This window comes from Mesoplodon bidens (genome assembly GCF_964165515.1).
Source record: "Mesoplodon bidens genome assembly, chromosome: 11".
Taxonomy (NCBI): Eukaryota; Metazoa; Chordata; class Mammalia; order Artiodactyla; family Ziphiidae; genus Mesoplodon; species Mesoplodon bidens.
In genome coordinates this window covers 86,794,655-86,818,689 of record NC_138167.1, presented here as the reverse complement: position 1 = coordinate 86,818,689, position 24,035 = coordinate 86,794,655, and the positions used below count along the sequence as shown (strand labels likewise).

Here is a 24,035-nt window from a genome sequence, read left to right as displayed (position 1 = left end):
AGAATATTTCACATCCCAGGTGAGAGATGATGGTGTTGAATTGGATGATAGCAGCGTTGATGAAAAGGAGACGTATTGAGGATGTACTTTGGATGTTATGTTAGTAGTATTTACTGATGGATTATCAAAAACTTCCCAGATTTTGGGTGAACTAATCAATGACTGTAGAACACTGACAAGAAACAATGTTTGTTTATTTCAGTAACATGAAGGGAATGAAAATCATATTACATTCTTTTGGACAACAAAAAGCTAAGAATATTAATAACGATTAGTTGAAAAACAGGTGCACTAATTACTACTTAATAAGTAAAACTCATATTCCTTGTTTAAAATTCAGTGGGTTTATTACAGTACACTAGTGATTTGAAAAGGCTTTCTCTACTATTCTTTCTTTTTTTTTTTTTTTTGCTTTCTAAAACTTACACTTATAGATTTTTTTAACATCTTTATTGGAGTATAATTGCTTTACAATGGTGGGTTAGTTTCTGCTTTATAACAAAGTGAATCAGTTATAGATATACATATATCCCCATATCCCCTCCCTCTTGCATCTCCCTCCCTCCCACCCTCCCTATCCCACCCCTCTAGGTGGTCACAAAGCACCAAGCTGATCTCCCTGTGCTATGTGGCTTCTTCCTACTAGCTATCTATTTTACATTTGGTAGTGTATATATGTCCATGCCACTCTCTCACTTTGTCCCAGCTTACCCTTCCCCCTCCCCATATCCTCAAGTCCATTCTCTAGTAGGTCTGCGTCTTTATTCCTGTCTTACCCCTAGGTTCTTCATGACATTTTTTTTTCTTAAATTCCATATATATGTGTTAGCATACTGTATTTGTCTTTCTCTTTCTGACTTACTTCACTCTGTATGACAGACTCTAGGTCCATCCACCTCACTACAAATAACTCAATTTCGTTTCTTTTTGTGGCTGAATAATACTCCATTGTATATATGTGCCACATCTTCTTTATCCATTCATCTGTCAATGGACACTTAGGTTGCTTCCATGTCCTGGCTATGGTAAATAGAGCTGCAATGAACATTGTGGTACATGACTCTTTTTGAATTATGTTTTTCTCAGGGTATATGCCCAGTAGTGGGATTGCTGGGTCGTATGATAGTTCTATTTTTGGTGTTTTAAGGAACCTCCATAATGTTCTCCATAGTGGCTGTATCAATTTACATTCCCACCAACAGTGCAAGAGGGTTCCCTTTTCTCCACACCCTCTCCAGCGTTTATTGTTTGTAGATTTTTTGATGATGGCCATTCTGACCAGTGTGAGGTGATACCTCATTGTGGTTTTGATTTGAGTTTCTCTAACCATTAATGATGTTGAGCATTCTTTCATGTGTTTGTTGGCAATCTGTATATCTTCTTTGGAGAAATGTCTATTTAGGTCTTCTGCCCATTTTTGGATTGGGTTGTTTGTTTTTCTGATATTGCCTCTTAATTCAATTAACAACTATTTATTAATTGCTTACTATAAGCCAGGTCTTAGGGAAATAACACAAAAGAGTGCATGGACATAGTCACAAAACTTTCCGTCAAAATACTGAAAAGTTTGCTCCATCTTCTTCTGGAGTTTAGTGCTGTAGAGAAGTCCAAGGCAGGTGTAATTATTTTCCTCCTGTAGATAGAGTCCTTTATATTGTTGTTTGTCCCACATTATACCTGGGTGATGTTTTTGATTATTTGTTTTGCACAGTTTGAATTCGTTTCTTTTTAAAGAACAGCAATTACTCATGGGATGGTTTTCTCCTTCTGTTTTTATTTGTCTTCACATTGGACTATTCACACCTTTGTCTTTTTCCTTTGCCTTCTCAATGCAGTGTTGATTTACCTCTTTACTGTTTCTGAAATGATCTTATTTTTCTCATAATGTATTTTCATTTCTTTAAACTCTGCGTGTCACCCAGATCTCTCTTTCCCTCTATCTCAGTATCTCTTGTGTCATAAATGCTACTTTTTCAATATTTATTTAGAACTTTTCAAAATTTCTGTTTAGATAAATGATTTTCAAAGCAGTGATTCCCAACCACCCCAATGCCAGTTCAGTTCTCCTTTTTATTGTATGTTGCAGAATATTTTCCTAAAGTTCTAGCTGTTTTAACAATGTTTTCTCATCCTTGAGTGATCTCTACTCAGGCTGGCATTTTGCCCATCAATAAACACTTCAGATGCTTCTTCTTGTCTTTTTCTCTCTTCTGGCTTTTAAAAAATAATCCTTTTATATATTAAGCAGGAAACTAAGTGGTGTGCAGCATTCTGGTCTTTCACAACGATTTTTAGACTGTGAATTTGCTGAGCTAAGGAGGAAATTCCTGGTTCTATCACCTGGTCATCTTATCTTTCCAGATACAATGAAAAGAGGAAAGTTTCAAAAATAACATAGAAAAGCAAAAGTGCATCATTTCTGTGGCTCTGCCAAGAAACATAAAAACAAAAAGCCTATATAAGATGTTATAAAAATGAATTGCCTATTTCCAAACTTACACTGTTGCACATGGAATACCATTTTTATCCATTTTGCATGTAACTTATTGAAACTCCAATCCCAAAATGAGTGCAAAAAAGTATTAATTAAGGCCTAAGATTAAAGAATATAAAAGCTCTTGTTCATTCAGAAATTGACTCTAGATACATAGTAGTGTTGGCTCTTTGACAATGGTCTCAGCAATATTTTTTCAGATCTGTCTCCTCAGGCAAAGGAAACGAGCAAAAATAAAGAAATGAGATCTGATCACACTTAAAAGCTTTTGCACAGTGAAGGAAACTGTCAACAAAGTTAAAAGGTTACCTACGGAATGGGAAAAAATATTTGCAAATGATATGTCTGATAAGGGGTTAATATCCAAGATATATAAATAACTCATACCACTCATATAAAAAAAAGCACAGCCTAATTAAAAAATGAGCAAAGGATCTGAAAAGACATTTTTCCAAAGACATACAGATGGCCATCAGACACATGAAAAGATGCTCAGCATCACTAATCATCAGGCAAATACAAATCAAAACCACGATGAGATATCACTTCACACCTATCAGAATGGCTATCATAAAAAAGATAGCAAATAAGAAGTGTTGGCAAGGATGTGAAGAAATGGGAAACTTGTACACTGTTGGTGGGAAGTAAATTGGTATAGCAACTATGGAAAACAGTATGGAGGGTCCTCAAAAAATTAAAAATAGAACTACCATATGATCTAGCAATTCTACTTTTGTGTATATATTCAAAAAAAATGAAAACACTAATTTGAAAAGATATATGCACCTCAGTGTTCATAGTGCCATTATTTACAATAGCTGAGATATGGAAGAAATCTAAGCATCTATCAACAAATGAATAAATAAAGAAGACGTGTGTGTGTGTGTGTGTGTGTGTGTGTGTGTGTGTGTGATGGAATATTACTCAGCCATAAAAAAGAATTAAAAATTGCCACTTGCAACAACCTGGATGGACCTGGAGGATATTATGCTTAGTGAAATAAGGCCAACAGAGAAAGACAAATACCGTATGTTAACACTTATATGTGGAACCTAAAAGATAAGATGAATGAATATTAAAAAAAAAAGAAACAGATTCACAGATATAGTGAACAAACTAGTGGTTAGCAGTAGTAAGAGGAATGGGGGATGGGCAAGATAGGTGAAGGGGATTAAGAGGTATAAACTACTAGGTATAAAATAAAAAAGACACAAGGATGTAATATACAGCACAGGGAATATAACCAATATTTTATAGTAACTTTATGTGGAGTATAATCTGTAAAAGTATCAAATTACTATGTTGTAACCTGATACCTACATGTACTGTAAGTCAACTGTACTTCAGTTAAAGAACTACCAAACCAATACATTGTAGATCTTAAACTTAAACAATGTTATATATCAATTATGTCTTAATAAGAACAACCCACCCCCCCCAAAAATAGTAGTGTTGGTTTCCTTACTCTGACTGACAAAGAACCAGTATTTTTTTGGTAGGATAATTATACCTTTCCACCAACCAAATATGACCATTCCAGTTGCTCAGTGAAGAGTTTGTATTAGAAGTCTTTTTACTTTTAGCCATTGTCATACAGGGTAGCATCTTATTGTGTTTTGTTTGTTTTGTTTTCTGTTCTTTAAATAAAAATTATATATATATATATATATATATATATATATATATATATATAAAGGGTACAACATGATGGTTAGAAAGACATATAAATAGTCAAATGATTACTACAATCAAGTTAACTAATGTGTCTTCTCACAGAGTCACCATATTCTTCTCTTTGTGGTAAAAGCATCTGAAATCTACTCTCTTAGCAAATTTCCAGTATTCAAAACAGTATTATTAACAATAGTCATCATGAGCTTTTAAACAGCATTTCCCTGAGGACTACGTGATCTGTACATGTTGTACATCGTTGATCTTACCATACATTTTTTGGGTTATTTACATATTTTCTTTCATGAAATGTCTGTTCAAAAGTTTGTCCATTTTTTGAAGGTTGTTTGGTCTTACTGAAGTTAAGTTTATGTGTGTGTATACACACACACACACACACACACTCTGGATAAAAGTTCTTTGTTAAATATATGTATTGGAAATGTTATCTCAGTCTGTAGCATTCTTTATTTTTCTTAAAATGTCTTTTGAAGATAAAAATTTTAATTTTATTAAAGTCCAACTTATAAACTTATTTTTTATGACAGTTCATGTTTTATGTATCATATCTAGGAAATCTTTGCTTACCTCAAGTTCACAAAGACTTTCTTCTATGTTTTCTTCTAGAAATTTTATAGTTTTAATTTTTACATTATATTTATGATCCCTTTTGAGTTAATTTAATTTTTATGTAGAGTATAAGGTAATGGTCAATTTGAATTGTTTTTCATATCAATATCTAGTTGTTCCAGGACCATTTGTTAAAGTGCCTTTCTGTCCCATTTCAATTGTCTTGTCACTGTCATTGAAAATCACTTGACTGTATATGTATGGGCTCATTTCTGGGCTCATCTCTCTTTTGTTCAATTAATTTTTATATCTATCCCTTGGCTAATGCCACACTATCTTCACAGAACTTTTTAAAAAGTGTAAATGATCAATTTTTTCTTGGAAAAAGAGCTTTGTATCTACCCAGTTGTTTGCATTTTCATGTAAACTTGAGAATCAGCTTGTCAATTTATATATAAAGTTTTATTAGAATTATGATTGAAATTGTGATGAATCTATAGGTCAATTATCTTACAATAATGAATTGTCAAGTGATGAACACTGTCTCCATTGTTAAGGTCTCCTTTGATTTCTTTTTTTAAAAAATATCTTTATTGGAGTATAATTGCTTTACAATGGTGTGTTAGTTTCTGCTTTATAACAAAGTGAATCAGCTATACATATACATATATCCCCATATCTCCTCCCTCTTGCATCTCCCTCCCACCCTCCCTATCCCACCCCTCTCACAAATCACCAAGCTGATCTCCCTGTGCTATGTGGCTGCTTCCCACTAGCTATCCTTTGATTTCTATAAGGGATATTTTATAGTTTTTTATGTATATGTCTTACATGTCTCCTGTTAAATTTATTCATAAGTTTTCAAACATGTATTTTATAATTCTAAGATAAACAGAATAACAAAAATTCCAGGTTTTTGCTGCTGGTAAGCAAAAACAAACCTGATTCTTGTATATTAACCTTGCATTCTGTGATCTTGCTAAACTGACTTATTAATTTTGTAGGTATCTTTTATTGTTATCTTAGTATTTTTATGGCTATATTCATGTCATTTTCAAATGAAGATGGTTTTACATCTTCTAATCTTCATTCTTTTCATTTATGTTTCCTGTCTACTGCATTATCTAGCACTTTCCGTACAATGTTTAATAGAAGTGGTAAGATTAGTCATTTTTGTTTTTTCCTGTTCTTAGGGAAAAATGCCCCACTTTCTAATAACGTCATATTGGGGGATAGGGTTTCAACAGATGAATTTTGGAATGTCACAGACATTCAGGCCATAACAGAAAGGGAATGGATAAATGAGAGAGTGAGGGAGTAAGCCAGTGAAGATGTAAAGGAGATACCAGTAAGAACACGGAGCAGGAAAAAGGATCTTTTTCTTCCCCGGTCTCTCAATAATGCAACTCTTTGTCCCCTAGCTAATGGATTAGGCCTATGTTTAATTTCATTTCTCTATCAAAGCCTTTTAAAATTACTTATACCTTGTCTCTTTCAGAATATAAACGAATTCCACTGTTGGTCGTAAAACAGCAATGAGATTATATCAGTGAATACACTTGTCAACCAAAGGCTGTAATATCAATGCAAAGCATTGCTATTGTTATTATTACTACTGAAAGAAAACCCAGTGAAAGGATATACACTGAGGGATGTTAACTATTGTGGTGATCGTTTCACCACTGTATATACAGTATGTGAGTGTAAACACCAAATTATTATGTTGTACAGTCGTCCCTCGGTATCCATTGCGGGTTGGTTCCAGGACTTCCCACAGATACCAAAATCCATGGGTGCTCAAGTCCCAGTCAGTCCTCTGTATCTGTGGGTCTGCATCCATGGAGTCCATTAACTGCGTATCACTACATGTGTTTATTGAAAAAATACGAGTATAAGTGGACCTGCACAGTTCAGACTGGTGTTGTTCAAGAGTTAATTGTATACCTTAAAGATAATGTTATTATTTGTAGTATTTGTAATAATATTTGTAATTATATCTCAGTAAAACTGGGAAAAAATACATGCTTGCCCATGTGAAAAAATAAGCCAAAACAACTTCAAATCAATTTGCTATTTTCAGAGTCAAAAAGGACCAAGGTCAAGGAGTTCTAGAAACCTATGAAAAGACTGTGTTTACATTATTACCTCATTTCCAGTTTTTGCCCACTAGGGCCAAAGGCATTCTTTCTCAGAAAGGAGTTTAAAGTGGACCCTAGATATCTGAGAAAATGTAGGCTTTGTGGATGTGACGGCTACTTTTATATCCCAGCTGTGTTCTACAGCCCACTCATGAGTAGCTGAGTTTTCTGCACTAACTTTCCCTTTCAGAAACTACAAACTCTGTCATCACTCATCTTAGGTAAATAGATGTCTAGTATATTTATCCATGAGAGTTGCTGAAGCTAGGAAGATATACCAGAGGAAAAAATCCATCTATCAGTCCAGATGTTATGAAAAGGATCTTAATCAAAATAACAGCATTCATGAACAGCTGGTCTCATAAGCTTTATTTATCATTTCCTAGACCTCAGAAAAAGCTTTGTGAGTTGTAGGTGGCCTGGTATTTCTCACAGTGTTCCAGATGTTTTTCCTGAAGTCAAAGACAGCCACAGGAAATTTGTTGAGCATTATAATTTTTAATCATGAACAGGGACACAATACTTTTGACTTTCATTTCCTCTCAGAATCTTCTCAGGTATTACCATTTCATTCATTTTTAAAGTTGATTGAAATAATATCTCACTTTCACATCCCACTGTTATTAACTACAGGAAATCAAATATACATTTTTTTGTTTTTATTTTCTCCAGACCTAGCATAGTTCCTGTCATATTCTATGTCCTCAATAAATGTGTGAATTAAATAAATACATGAATGAATGATCAAATTAATTAGAATTTTACTTTTTCTCTTATGAGCATGTTAAGATTACAAGAAGATACCCCCTCCATACACATCCCCCACATACATGATTTTGTGAGAAGATAAGAAAAAGTAAATTATTTCAAGAGAAATGTTTTATATTTTTTTACATATCGATGCCAGATCAGGTGGCCTCATGGATTCTTTATAAACTAGTGATCAATAGAAGTTATAACAGAATTGTCTATGCTGGAATTCCATGAAATAATGATCAGCTATGGAATTTATACGTGTTTCCGTGGTTTTCTAGTTAAATGTGTTGGTACAGTGCCTGAGGCCCACCAAGACCTCCTGCAGTTTGACGAATATGCTTTCTTTATGGTACAGGACTGTTTATTCATAAATGTCAAACATCCAGCAAATTATCAATCCACATTCAAGGCAGACACTAAGCTGTAATTTTGTTAATGTGAACTCTCGAGGGAAACAGAAACTAGACTGTGTTTTTATATAATTTTTAACTCATAAGAGAAAACACAGGGATTTTTTCAAAAACAATAAAATGCTTTCTCCTCAAGAGGTTTTTATTTCCCGGATTGTTCAAGCAAGGACTGTTTTGGAAATGCTGACAGGATCTTAGCAAAGGCATCCAGAGGGAAACATATGTTTATTTATCTTAGAAACCACAAGAACATTGCAAAACGCCAGAATTGGCCCTATAAAATGTGTTGCTAACATTACAGTATGACTGCTTAGTTTTGATAAAGTCAAATCATTTCTGTGCTGATAAAGGAGGGCAATCTATACTCTGACATCTCCCAAACTTATGTCTACAGCCCAACCCTCTCCCTGAGCTCCAGACTCCTAGATCGAGAGCCTCTTGTATACCTCTTCATAGAAACTGAATAGGCATCTTAAAAGGAACAAATCCAAAACCAGACTTTTGATTTCAGCGCTCTCCACCACAGCCTCCTCAGCGTTTCCCAACTCACTGGTGACTTCATCCTCCCGGTGGCTCGGACTAAAATTCTTGGAGTCGTCTCTGTCCCTCGTCTTTCTTTCTCACACCCCATTTGATTTCTCAGCCATCCTTGCCCTCTGTATTTTCAAAACACTTCCATACTGTGACCCATTCTCACCATCTTCTCTGTTACTAACCAGGTCAAAAAACATCATCATCTATTGTTTATAACAATCACATCCTAAATACCCCTCCTGGGTCCATTTCTGTTTCTGGGTCCATGCAACCTGAGGGACCCTTTCATAGACAGTTGAATCAAGTCATTCCTCTGCTGAAAACCCTTCAATAGCTTCCTGTCTTGCTCAGGGGAAAAGATAGTCTTTAAAATTGCCTAAAAAAGTCGTACAGGATTTAGGTTCCCATTACCTCTCTGACCTCATGCCATATCTTCCCTCTCCTTTATTCATTTTACCTGTTCACATTTGATCTCTTTCTTACTAGAACCTGCCATGCATCTGCCTAACATTGGGCTCCTTTTTTGGCTTTCTTCCTTCCATCCTTCATATCTCTGCTCAAATGTTACTTTATCTGAAGGTCTTTTTCTGACCATCCTATATAAAATAGCAAGTCCTATCCTCTCATTTTCCTTATTCTCTTATCCTTTTCTTTCCTCTGTTTTATTTGTCATGCCCCGGAAGGTCTCCTCCCACTGTGATGTCTGCTGCATGAGGGTGAGACACTCACTGTTCATTGCTGTATCTCCGCCACCAGGGCAATGTCAGACACACAGTAGGTCTTTAATAAATATGTGTTGAATGAACAAAGTGATATGTGCTAGTAGATATGTCAGGCCTAGATAGGAGGGTTAGATTATTTTGATGTTTGAGTAGATTTAAAAATTGATTTGTGTTCCTACGTTTGTCTGTGAAGGCCTGGGAGCATGAATTTAGCCCTCATAGTCCCTACTGCAATAAGGAGCCTGGAGGGCAAGTCTCCTAACCATCGATGGCTAATCAATGGTTGGGAGTCATGTACTCAGGGGGGCATTTCATCCAATCCTTCTCTGGTTATTGTGTACTGGGGGGGAAATATGGACTTTCTCTTACTTCAAATTTAACTCCATTTGAAGGTTGTTTTACATTCCTGGATGTTTATGTTTGATTTTAATAAGTTTAGTGTTTTCCCTCTCTTGGTTTTCCTTTGTTTTCCACTGTTACGGTTTGTATTGTGAAATTGACAGTCTGTCACAGACCTGTGACTTGAAGTAACTGTGACAGATGGTGCACTAGAATATATAAACAGATCTCTTAAAAGAAATTACTTAGAAATAAGTATGAGAATTAAAAAATGAGCAGCAAAATCAGAAATGAAATAACTCAGCCACCTATAACACCCGTTCTGCAGGAGATGAGAGTCTGAAGGGCAATGAAGTCTTGTAAAGAGTTAACAGTGTGGGGCTTCCCTGGTGGCGCGGTGGTTGAGAGTCCGCCTACCGATGCAGGGGACACGGGTTCGTGCCCCGGTCTGGGAAGATCCCACATGCCGCGGAGCGGCTGGGCCCGTGAGCCATGGCCGCTGAGCCTGCGCGTCCGGAGCCTGTGCTCCGCAACGGGAGAGGCCACGGCAGTGAAAGGCCCTCGTACCGCAAAAAAAAAAAAAAAAAAAAAAGAGTTAACAGTGTGCCTTGAGGGGCAGTCTTAGAACAGGCCTTGCTGGAACTCTGGATGAATGAGAAAGTGTTGTGTATCCGTTTTTAGTTTTTAGTTTACTTAAGGGATCAGGCGTCTCTTTGTTTGCCTGGAAGATAAGGGAATGAAATCCTGCATCTGCAGCTGCAATAAACCGTGGAATGAGGAATTGTATTATGGAGAAGGAGGAAGGAAAAAAGAAAAGGAAGGTATGGGGATGATTCAGTAAAATGAGTGAACCAGGAAAAGAAGCGGACACCCAGGTTACGCCTGATTTATGTGACGAGATTGACATAGTAACTTTCATTGCCAGATCAAGGTCATTGAAGAGGAATGCATGAAAAGAACATAAATACTGTGTTCTGGAAAATTTGGGTCACTTGAATATGGTAAGGTGACAGCTCTTAAGACCAAAATGTGTACAGCCTAGGCTAGCTTGAATGTGTGAAGGGGGCTTACCCAGCCACAAAGGGTCAAGGCCAAATTCATACTTCACAGCCTGTTATATAAACCACACACAGTCAAACAAAAGTGTCAATAAAAAGGAAAACAAAAAATAAATAAGCATTCTAATAAAGATAAAAAGAAGTGAGTGTTAATGGTTGAATTATGTCCCCTCAAGAGATAGGTCCAAGATCTAACCCCTAGTACCTGTGAGTGTGACCTTGGCAGATGTAATCAAGTTAAGATGAGGTCATACTGAATTGGAGTAGGGCTTAATCCAATATAACTGCTGTCCTTATAAAAGAGGAGAAAAGACAGACACACAAGAGAAGGAGGCCATGTGGAGACGGAGGCAGAGATTAGAGTTACGCTGCCTCAAACCAAGAACATCTGGAGCTACCTGGAACCTAGAAGCAGCATGGAGGTGTCTCCCTTGGAGCCTTCGGAGGGAGCATGGCCCTGCCAACACCTTGATCTTGGACTTCTAGCCTCCAGAACTGTGAGAGAATAAATTTCTGTTATTTTAACCCAGCCAGTTTGTGGTACTTTGTTACAGCAGCACTAGGACACTAATACAGTGAGTGAGTGGCAGGGGGGCAGGGGGTGTTGTTCACAGGGGCCAAGCAGTGGGAGACAAGAGACAGACATGGTCCAAGAGGAAATGAGAGGACCTATTGCTTTGTCCCTCAAAGTACAGATGGAGGAACAGCAACATTCCTGGGAGCTTTTTTGAAATGCACAATCTCAGACCCCACCCTAGACTTGAGACATAATTTCCCTTGGGATGATTGCAGCCCACACTGTGCAGCCTGGGGAAAACAGCAACAGCAAAAATCAACATATTGAAACCCTTCTCATGTATTAGGCTCTGATCTGAGAGTTATACTCGACAAGTTAACCCACTTAGCTCACACACCAATCTATAAGGTATGCACTATTATTATTCCCATTTCACAGACAGGGAAGTGAGTCACAGAAAGGTAAAGTAACTCTCCTAAGTATGTGAATAGCAAATGTTGAAGTCAAGGAAATGAGCCGCATGTATCTTTATTTCAAAAGAAAAATATACAAGAAAAAGTTGTGCTGATACCTAAGAGTGGGATGCTGAAGGGTTAGTCCTCTCTCTCCTATGGATCTGAAGGAAAATTAGAAACAGTTCTACTGCTGGAAAAGGTGTGCTGGAATATCTACCTTGCAGAGGAAACTCCAAAATCTTCCCCATCGTTCTATCTCTATCCATTCCTCACCCAGCTGTAGATTAAGCAGCAGGGTAGCTGCACTTTTTCCCCTACAAGAGGAAGCTACAGCATGAAGGAGGCAAGACTAGAGAGGAGAGTGCAGCATTCAAGGTCCAGCTCTGAAAAAATTGTCTAGAGATGACGTAGACCTTGAACACCAAATGCCTTCCCATAGAGATTACCATTTCACTGTAGTCATGAGAGTGGGATCTCTTGAGAGGTGTGAGAGAGAAGAAGAAAGACGTTTCCTCCCTCCTATTGAACATTTTGGGAAATTGATACTTTGTGGGCCAGCAAGACTGTGGAAAGAGAAAAAAAGGCCACTTCTGCTAATGTTATCCTCAGCTCTGTGTATATCAAATGTACATATAAACCACTGCTTCTGCTTCAGAAGAAAGTAAAGGAGCAAACCCTCCTCTATGCCACTGGATCAGAGATGATGTGCTATGTACACTTCTGAGTGGTCGAACTTAATCCACCCCCCATCTCCCTGTTGAACCTTCACACATTCATCAAAATCCACTCCAACACTTACCTGCTCAGTGAAGTCTTCCATGTTCCTCTGTGCTTATTCTCCTACCCTTGGGGGATCCTCTGAACTACTGCTGTAACGTGCGTATACTCCTGTGATAAAATTTATCCCTCTGTATTTCTATTGTTTGGTTAAATGATTGTGTCCTTTGTTAAACTCTGATCACCTTAAAGTCAAAGATGGCATCTTATTCAGTCTTATATCCCCAGTGCCTGGCACAGATCTAGTAAATACTTTTCCATGAATAAAAATCCACTCTGTACCATGAAAATCATATTTAAAGTCATTGGGAGTATTTAGAATATGATAGCAACCAGTTACATATGGCTATTAGCTTAAAATTCATTAAAATTAAGTAAAATTTAAAAGTAAGTTCTTCAATTCTATCACATTTCTAGTACTCCATAGCCATATTTGGCTAGTGGATACAGTACTGAACAGTATTGATATAGAACATTTTCAAAGTTGGACAGTTTTTGTACAATATTTTCAACTTTTATGAACAAATTTATCTTTTTTGAAATGTGAAAACACTAATTTGGACTGGTGGGATGCCCGTTATTTTATAGCCCTGCACACTATTGCAAAGAAGATGGAAGATGCTATGGATGTTCAGTGATTCTTCATTGTTGGGCACATTCTTTTCTAAAGTAGCAGAAAGCAACACATTGAAGTGATGGAAAGTTTGCCTTTCTTACTTACAGGCTGTGTATCCATGGGAAAATTACTTGACCTCTCTGTGGCTCCATCTGCTCATCTGTAAAAGGGATATTAAATAACCATACAGAGCCCACAGAGCTGTTGTAAACATTAAATAAGATACTTTATATACAGTTAAGACATAGTATTCAATAAATAATAGTGATTATCTTTATGGCATCTGCACCTCAACACTCTAACCTATTAACACAATGCGGAGGAACTGCTGAGAACCATGGATAGATTCCCTTCATAATTTTTAAGACTATCACATTTGGTCTTGACATGCTATGAATTGCATAAACCGTTGCATAAGCAAGGGCTGACCCTAACTGGATCAGGGCTATGATTCTGACTCTGCATTTCCTATATCTCAGTTTCATCATCTGTGAAATGGAAATAGTACATTCTTATGGAATTTTTGTGATAAGTAGACATGGTCCAAAAAGAGCCAAACACGGAAGCTGGCAATTTGTTGTATGCATTGAATAAACTCCAGAAATAAATATCTATTGTTGCTACTGTTGTTGTTGTTGTTTTTATCTTTCTACCAGGAGTTATCTCATGTCTGCAATATATTCAGCGCTAGTTTATTGAGTGAATGAATGAACAAATGAATGAATAGAGTATGCTAAAGCAATAAATAGCATTTTCCATTTATTGGCTGATAATAGACTATGAATAAATATCACTAACATGATCACTTGATAATTAAATAGCTCGTACAGAGCTTTGTACCTTCCAGGCAGTAACTGGTATGAGGAGAATATGACTTTAACTGCAGCAGTTTAGAGCCCTGTGCTCTGGCTCTCATGATTCTTGTTTTTTAAATTTATTTTTTAATTAATTAATTTTATTTTTGGCTGTATTGTGTCTTCGTTGCGGTGTGCGCGCTTCTCACTGCGGTGGCTTCTCTTGTTGTGGAGCTCGGGTTCTAGGCATGCGGGCTCAGTAGTTGTGGCGCACGGGCTTAGTTGCTCTGCGGCACGTGGGATCTTTCCGGACCAGGGCTTGAACCCGTGTCCCCTGCATTGGCAGGCGGATTCTTAACCACTGCGCCACCAGGGAAGCCCTCTCATGATTCTTATAATTATCCAAATATTATTTTGGTTTTCTGCCAAATTTATGTACAATACATAATTGACTGCTCGTTAATATTGACAGTGTGCATCTTCTGTTTACTCTTCGATTTTTAATACTAACCATATTTCTTTCAGTAAGTAAATTCTGCTTTAGTCAGAGCCATTATAAAAACAGTCTGCTGTTTCATAATAGAAAACCAGATTTAGCTAATCAGCTGACAAAGTTTCATCAAATATTTTTGTATTTATTAGCACCTCTGATCAATGCAGAAAAGAAAAATAATTGGGGTCATAAAAAGTGCCTGGGATGACAAACGATGTAAGTGTAATGCTTAGCTGAGGCTGGTGGAATTTGTTCAATCATCCTACGGATACTGTTGTAGTGTTTGGGCTAGTTATTCTTTGAGTGTCCTGACCAGATCCATTCCCCTCCCTTTTCTGCTCCGCCCCAGGAAGAGGCTTAATCTTCCTGGTTTTCTTGATGGTTATCTTCCCTTTAGGTTTGATCAGTGAAAGGATGTGAAGTAGAAGGAAAGAAAGGTTGATATCCTGCTTCAGTACTTCACCTCTGGTGGATGTTGCAATCCCTCCAGGGACATGGCTGCCTGGGCATGGGAACCTTCCATGGCTGTCCTCTCACTTAGCTCCAGAAACTCAATTTCTTCTGCTGTCCATTTAGCCACATGGGTGAGAATGCCTTTCCTCCATTGCCCATTCCTAGGTGCCTCACCATACCTAATTTCGTGCCATAAACTCTGCACACACTCTAAAATAGTCCCTTCATTAAATTATCCTCATTTAAATTCTCTGGGGTAAATTCTGTTTTCTACCAGACCCTGACTTGTACAAAGGTTAAAAGAGAAAGCTCTATTGCCAGGTATTTACCAGGTATTTAACTATAAGAAAGTTATTAAACTTCTCCTAACTTCAGTTTACTTTTCAACAAAATGGGAATAACAATAGTATTTACTCATTTACTCTATAGGGTTGTGAAATTTGTATGTAATAATGAGAGAGAATCTCATGACTTTTCCTGAAATTTTGTGTTAATATACTTTTGTGTGTGGGTAAATGATGGAGGAGATTCATATTTTGCAACCATACGGGAAGCCAGCCTGAAAATGTAATGAAGGAACGCAAAGCTGAAAGAATTGCAGAGAAACTCCGCTAGAGGCTCATCTAATAGCAGGACTGTTTTGTATTTCCCTTTATTGTTACCAGTTTGGATCTGGGTCTCAGTATTTACAATCAGAAAACACCCAAGGTTATAAAAGAAATAAACTGTTTTCTCATGTTTACTTATTAGATGGTGATAGCATAAATGTAGTTTTGGATAAATATTTACTCTTGGTAAATCAGCCCATTCCCCAGGCTTTTTGAATGGTCTGCTTTGATAGTTATTTCTAAATCCTGCAGAAAAAGAACTTTAAAATCGAAGGTTTAACTAAATGCAGGAAATATTTCTAATACATCTAGTAAGTACAGAAATGCTCAGCCTGATTACACACGTAATAGTTTTAAAATTGATTTAGTATTTAGTAACTAAAAATAGTGGTTTTTTAGACCAATAAGAGAAAGTCAGTTTGTGCCTTATCAGCTTAATACTGAATATAGATAAAGTAAGTTATAATGCACAAATGTCAAAGGACAGAGGTAGAATGCATACCTAAGAACTTGAAAAGGTGTGCTGTTTTTATCAAGAAAGCAATGTTTACTCTCTTCAGAAAATTGAGGTTAGGGAAGATTTACAATTACGCTTTTATACAATAGTAATTTAAAATGTACTTGTGAATTTATTTTTTTTCAAAATAATGACATTAGCAAAAATTTTACATAGCCTGTATTGAATTTACACACTCAAATGAGGCTTTATCAGTAATAATGGGGATGAATACATTATTGCTAGACTATGTCAAAGGTGCTAATCCCCCTATGAGTTACAGAAGATTGATACCATTTTTACTGATTTCTTCTGGAAATTAAAAGCTCTACTAAATTGTTTACTCCAAATTTTACATTTAGTGAAATAAGAATATCTGCAATAGCTCAGTTAACATCAATAATAAACTTCAAAAAAGGATTCTGAAAATGGCAGGCAAATTTTTTTTTTATTGTAGACAATTATTTAAACTGCATATTTGGCTTTACGCATAATAAGTCACGTGGGGAAAACATCCACATTGCAGTTAGGTTTCCAGTATCTAGCTTTCTTTTTTTTTTTTTTTTTTTTTTTTTGAGCTGTGATGTTAACGGGATTTTGCCAGGTTATAAAAACGAGGGCTTTCTTGGGAGCTACTTGTAGTTTCCGAGCTGAATGGCAGAGCGCACATAGACACATCGGAAGGTAGATGGCTGGATCTCCCAGTACTGGACTGGGTTGCTGAAAAGGCTCACCCCGGAATAAGAAGCCTTTTTGGTGTTGTATCCAGGTGGGCAGAAGTCGTTAGGGCCGATGGCAGAGATGTTGTTGTTATGAAGGTAGACAACCTACAACCCAAAATAATGGCACATGGTTATTTTCCTCTAACTATATTGAGACCGTACACGTATATACTTTATTCTTTTTTAGTACATTCATCCTTCAGTTTAAATACTTAGTACTTCTCAAACCAAACTTTTGATTTATCTCTCTCTTTTTAACCTTGCTTTTCCCTCCCTTAGTCTTCCTCATTTCAGTATATGGCATTTCAGTCCTTCCAGATGACTCAGGCTAAAAACATTGACGTTATCTTTGACTCTCCCCGTCTCTTATAGTCTCTGCCCAACCATCAACAAATCCCACTAGTGCAGCCTTCAAAATGCACATGTAATCTAGTTCTGCCCCATATCTACTCCTACAGCCTTATTCAAAGCCACCATTATTTCCTTCTGGATCATTGAAGTTGCTCTGACTGTTCTTCCTGCTTCCTCTTTTGCCTTCTTGAAATCTGTTCTTTCTTTCTTTCTCTTTTTCTCCCTTCCTTCCTTCCTTCCTTCTTTCCTTCCTTCCTTCCTTCCTTTCACCAATTATTTTAAAAAGTAAGCAAGTTATATCATCTTTGCCTCAATACCCCAGCAGCTTCCCATCTTATGCAGAGTAAAATCCAAAGTTCTCACAGTGGCTGACAAATCCTACATGATCTGGCATCCTTCTATGCTGAGCTCATCTCTCCTCACTGTTCAATCCACCCACCCTAACCTACCTGTTTCTCTTCTCTAGAGGATGGTCCCTCCTCAGGTTGACACACACTGTTTTCTCCTTCTGGCATAAACTTCTCCAAGATGTCTCCAGGTCTTACTGACTCATGTAATTCATTTATCCTTACCAAAGAAGTCTTTCTTGACTATCCCAGTCTGTCTGCCATTTTCTGTTCCAATTATATTTATTTATTTTTATTCAGCATAATGATCACTATATAAAATATTATACACATATTTATTTGCTTTTTGTCTGTTTTCCTCCTCTAGAATAAAAGCTCTATGAGGTAGGAAACCTGTTCATGACTGTATCTCCAGTGTCTACTAGAACAGAGTAGGTGTTCAACAAATATATGTTGAATGAATAAATGAATTCATGGCTATTTCATAAATTGTGTCTACATGGAATGTTATGTTTTCAGGGGAAAGATAAAATGGTAGACCTTTTAATGAATTATATAAAATAAGGAAGTAATACATAGTGAAGTAAGAGAGGGTATAGAGTATTAGAATTGAAATTAAAAATCACAAACTCTAAGAAAAACTTGAATGTCACTGCATTTGGAATATATAGACCTAGAAATTTTTAACAAAAATGTATTCTATGTTACAAATTCAGCTCAATGAATATAATGTTATAGTTCATCAGAAATTTTTTCTGAAATATATTTTATGGTTATGTTTAAGATAATGGTAATTTGTTCATAGATTTTCTTAGGGAAATTAATATCAGACTTAAAAAAAATTATAGAAATGAGTTTTTACTCCCATTATTTATATGTGAATTCTGAAGAATAAGAAGTGAATTGATCATAAAACCAAGGCTAAAATATAATGCTAAGGCAATAATTTCTAAAGCAAGCTATAAAACCTATGAGGTACTCCCTTAAAATAATTGACTTGAGGGCTTCCCTCGTGGCGCAGTGGTTGAGAGTCCACCTGCCGATGCAGGGGACATGAGTTCGTGCCCTGGTCTGGGAAGATTCCACATGCCGCGGAGCGGCTAGGCCCATGAGCCATGGCCGCTGAGCCTGCACTTCCGGAGCCTGTGCTCCGCAACGGGAGAGGCCACAACAGCGAGAGGCCCACGTACCACAAAAAAAAAAAAAAAAAAAAAAAAACTGAAATATTGTTCCACCTACCAGAACACTTGCACTCATATGCTGGTGAAAAGGGTCTTGATTAAGAAAGGGTTTAGAAGGAGAACAATAGATGTATTACAAAAATAGAAACAAGGAATATTAAAATCAAAACAGTATCTGTGAGGTTCGTGTGTGTGTGTGTGATTCTCAAACTTTGAAAATTTCTTCTTGTCGTTGACCATTCTCCATTTCTTAGAAGTGATTAACAAGAAAGGAGAGAGGTGTTTGGTGAGAGTTTATGGCTAATAGTGAAAACGAGAGAAGGAAATATCAAGACATAAAGTATTAGTCTGTGTAAAAAGGAAAGTAAATTTCCAACCTGTTCTATGAGGTCAATATTTTCTTAAAGCCAAACAAAAATCATCACAAAAAAGAAAACTACAATTAAATATCTCCTATATAGACAAAAAATTACAAAATATTAGGAAACTGTATCTCACATTATAAAAGGACTATTCACCATGGCCAAGACCAAGCATGATTTATCTCAAGGGTGTAAAACTTATTTAACTGGAAATCAATTAATTTAATATAGTATATTAAAGGAATAAAGGACAGAATCACATGATCTTCTCAATAGAAAAGAGAAAGCATTTGAAGAAACGCTTTCATGATAAAAATTTTCAGTAAACTAGAAATCAAAGGGAACGTTTTTAACTTGATAAAAAGCATCTACAAAAGACCTATAGCTAACATCATGCTGAATGGCAAAAGGTTGATTGCCCTTTTAAACTAGGGACCAAGCAAAGATGTCTAATTTTATCACTTTATTCAACATTGTACTGGAGATTCTAGCCAATGCAATGAAGTAAGGAAAAGAAATTAAAGGAATTCAAATAAAAAAGAATACTTTTAAAATTCTCTTTATTTTTCAAATTACATGATCCTGAATGTAGAATATCCAAAGGAATTCACAAAAAATTGCTGCAACTAAAAATTTCAGTACAGCACTAGGGTAGAAGAAAGATACACAAAAATCAACTGAATTTCTATAAACTAACAACAAAAAATTCAAAAATAAAATCAAGGTAAACAATTCATTCACAACAGCATCAAAAATAATACAAAATTTCGGAACTTAATAAAAAATTGTAAAGCTTGCACACTAAAAATGCCAAAATATTGCTGTGAGAAAATAAAGACAAAATAGAGAGATATCCCATGTTTGTGCATTGGAAGACTAAATGTTATTACAAGGAAAATTCACCCTTAATTGATCTTCAGATTCAACACAATTCCTATCAAAGCCCTAGCAATCTATCTGAGAAGAAATGAACAAGCTGGTTCTAAAATCTGAATGGAATGCAAAGAAACAAGAATAGCCAAAATTTTGAAAAATAAGAACAATGTTAGAGGGCCTTCATTTCTAATTTCTAAACATAATCAAAACCTACAGTTATCAAAAGGGGTAGTACTAGCAAACAAAATGTGGTATATCCATACAATGAAATGCAATTCATCAATAAAAATGAGTGAATTACTGACACACGCTACCATATGGGTGACCTAAAATTACTATGATAAGTGAAAGAAGCCAGCCACAAAAGCCACACATTGTATGATTACATTTATATGAAATGTCTAGAAAAGGCAAATCCATAGAGACAGAAAGTCGATTAATGGTTCCCCGTGGCTGGGGATGAGCTTAAGAACAAGTAGAAATATATAAAAGGGATATTTTGGAGGTAATCAAAATGTTCTAAAACTGGATTGTGGTGATGATTGAATAATTACATGATTTTGCTAAAAATAATTGGACTATATAGATATAGACAAGAAAGTAGAGTAGGTGAAACCCCTGGGACCCTCTAGAAATGCAGGTAAAATGGGTACATGGATGCCAATTAGAGATTGAAAACCAAGAGTGAGGTCCTTCTGAATGTGGGGCTCTGTGTGAATGTCCATGAGATTTGCTGATATTCAACAAAGATTTCAAAATGACATGTTTTAGAATTTTTTCTCTGAGACCCACAGTAAGACACACACTATATTATTGAGCTTTAGTATATATGGAGCTATGCATATGAAACAAAAATTTTATAAAATACTTACCATTACAGTGGTATTTTCTATTCTATTCAACTTATTCCATCCCATCCCATGGGATGTTCCAAATGAAACTATTAAACTGATTTTATGAGCTCAGTAATAAGTTCAGACTAAAATTTGAAAAACAGTAATCAAGAAGATGAAAATTATTATTCTGAGATCTAAAAACAAAACCCAAACCAACCAAACAAAAAAGCCCACCACCAACAAAAACCTTAATAGTGACAACATTAGCTATTTTTATTAGGTCTTCCAAGCATCTCGGTTTTACTTGTGGCTCCAAGCTATGCTTACTCTCCACTCTACCACCACCAAAGACCCACTGAAAATGAATCAGCATGAAATGAAACATCTTTAATTTCATCTTCATATGTAGAATTCTTACACTTTACTGAAAGCTAGCTAATGTAAATTGTGATATGTAAACTTAATTTGGAGTTTTGGGCACAACTCAATAGAATAAAAGAGATCAGAAATTTATTGACACCGTTGACAGCAGAGTAAAGGGTAAACCCATTTTGAACCCCAAAGAAGTTGAGATACTAGATTACCAAAAGGTCAACTTTATAAAACGGTTTTATCTGTAAAACAGTGTCAGTTTAAGACACAGTTTCTGAATCACCATGATTTAACTAAGTACCTACTGAAATTTCTGAAAGAAACAATTTAAATATAATCTTTAAAAAAAACTGAAAAATTAGAAGAAATATGCAAATATGTAAAATCTGTCGATGACCACATTATTGATCTTTTAAAAATATATAATTTAAATAATGTGTTTGTTTAATTTCCTCAAGGTAACAATGGAAATCTTATATTGTTATATATGAAATTACTATGATTATTTAAGGTAATAAGCACGCTTTACATTTATAGATTTATGGACTGTAAAGCTATATTACCATAGTGGGCCACTGAACCATATCTTCTTATCTTTAAGAATACACTATAACTTAATAATTTGTATAAAGTTAATTCAGTCAGTCACACTACTATCAATAGATAAACACTGTCTTTTGACCTATATGACATCTGCTGAAGCTAAAAGTTACAACTACTATTTTATTCCATATCTATGCACTACAGATGGTATCATCTTTTCCAACAAGTATGTATTTGTTACACAGATCTGTGACTTGAAACTACCCTGCTTCATAAGAAAAATATTACATTCTGGAAACAAGCATTATAGTAAGTTCAAGGCAGTAGTCCTAATTTTTAAAAAGTAATACTAATTTAAACCTATAGATTTCACAAAACCAGAATGAATGTGTAGAATCATTAAAAATATCTCTGCAAAAGAATTTCTAAGCAGAGCTTCCTGCCTCCTAGCATCCCAGTAGGGAGGATTTGCTCCCTAGATATCCCTCACAATAGTTAGTGGCATTGCATTACCTGGATGTACTTATGATCCGCCAGCCCACCAGGCACTTTGATAAGCTTGTTGTTGTTCAAATGAAGTTCCCTCAAATGAGGAGTGTTGGCCAGAGAGTCATTGTCGACAGCAGAGATGCTGTTGAAACTCAGTCCCAACCTGCAACAGAAAACAGAAATGAATGGATACACTACACGTGGATGCCTTCTTACAGGCGTTGTGTGATTAATCAAGTCATTAGGAAAAGAATTTTGTTTTGTTTTGTTTTTGTACTTACTGTTAGCTCTGCCTAATGTGATTTTTCCAAACTTTCTGAGTTGGATAGAGCCCATTTGTTCTTAAGGTTTCAGCTCAGAGTTACCCTCTTTAAAACTCCTCTGACAGTACCAGACTGGATACAGTGTAGTGTACCCCTAGTGAATGCTCATATAGCATCCTGTTATCACCCTCTTGTAAAACTCTAGGGACTGTGTACTTGTGGGTCTGCCTTGAGAAAAGTGACTGTCTTGTGGTATATCCAGTACTAACACAGAACTTGATATGATCAATGAATAGCTGCTGAATTGACTGTATAATGAATACAGTGAATTCATTTGAGAGAAAAATGAAAGGAACATTATCATTTCCGGCACTTTGTAAACCAAGCAATTGTATATTTATTATGCAAATTTATTTGTTGTAAATAAAAAGTGAAAGGTTCTAATGAGTCAATAAACCTACCTGCCACAAAGGTTAACAGAATTAGCATTTTACATTTGTTTGAGTTTATCAGTGACCATCTGTTAACTGTCAGAATATGCCTGGTGCCAACATTCTTGGCCTCCTGACACTGATCTCTGATCTCTGGCCTCTAGAGCCCTGATCTCTGACCCTGATCTTGGCCCCTCTGACATTTCTTATACAATGCCACTCAAGGTTTTGGGTTGTATTTTTTTAAAATTAGATGTTTAACAAGTGAGAGTCTGCAGCTGTGATGTCCCCTCACAGTAAATGGGATTCAAAAGTCAGGAGAAGTTGACTTGAAGACAAACTTGTGTACCCAACATTCTAGGAATAAATCTGTCAGAACCAGGGTTCTGTCAATCCAAAAGGGCAGAGAGAGATGAGGCAACGAGGTTGTGGAAGAGAACCAGAAAGTTCCTAGGAAGAGAAAGGGGAAGAATCTATTGGATTCCTTCAAATTTAGTGAAAAAGACTTGGGTCCTTTTTGTAGGATGATTCCTGCTTGCTTTCAGCTAGTTGAGATCTTTGAGCCCTTTTGGCATTTAGATGTTGGTTTAGGTAACCAAAGTCTTCCAATTTTAATCATGACTTGGTATTTGAAATAACTGAGATTAAAGTGTACTGATTTTAGGCTATTAATAGCACAGTTGGTTTGTCTTACTTATTGATTATCAATCTGGCATCTTGTCTCATAATATTTTGTTTTTTCCCAGTCTTAAACTCTCATCTCTTATTTCTGGTCTTTCCTTTTCTATTTCAGAATCATGTCTCTATTTCTTATAGCACTCTAAATCCCATATCTAATTTGGGCTAATACATTTCTTAGAATATAATAATCTTAATTATCTATTGAAGGAAACTACATTTTCAATGATTAATTTATATTCACTCATCAAATGTCTTTGAGAAGCTATTATGTTAAAGACTTTTATCCTAGGCTTGTGAGGGCAGAGGAGACATGGCTCAAAAACCACCATGATTCTTTCCATCGAAGAATATTCCATCTATTAGGGGAGATGATGATATATATGCTTAATAAGAAAAGGGAAGTTTGCCTGATTAGAACACTTTATTTTTTTGCAGAGGGACATACAGTGTTTTCTCTTCACTTGTTCCTAGTAACTAATCAGAATATTTGCACTGCAACAATGTTCTGAGATCAGTGGCTGCTTTTTTCTCCTTTCCTCGGTTTTGATTTTCATCACCAAAATACCCTTCATGTTCCAAAATCAGTGAGGAGCAAAAAACATAAGGATTTGATGGCTTAATAGATGGATTTTTCTGGACTTGATTCCAAAGAGAAATGTATTTAGTCAAGTCAAGAGTTG

General features: G+C 36.1%; 1 protein-coding gene across 2 annotated transcripts in view; it reads right to left on the bottom strand.

Annotated features, from left to right (window-relative positions):
- Positions 1 to 16,010: 16,010 nt before the first annotated feature.
- DCN (decorin) overlaps positions 16,011 to 24,035 on the bottom strand; it is a 36,980-nt gene continuing 28,955 nt past the window's right edge. For both annotated transcript variants that reach the window (XM_081248121.1, XM_081248122.1), the window contains exons 7-8: positions 22,005 to 22,143; positions 16,011 to 16,728 (exon numbers count right to left, since the gene is read on the bottom strand). In XM_081248121.1, the coding sequence (XP_081104247.1) occupies positions 16,534 to 16,728; positions 22,005 to 22,143 (334 nt within the window). In that variant the 3' untranslated portion in view covers positions 16,011 to 16,533. The remainder of the gene's footprint in view (positions 16,729 to 22,004; positions 22,144 to 24,035) is intronic.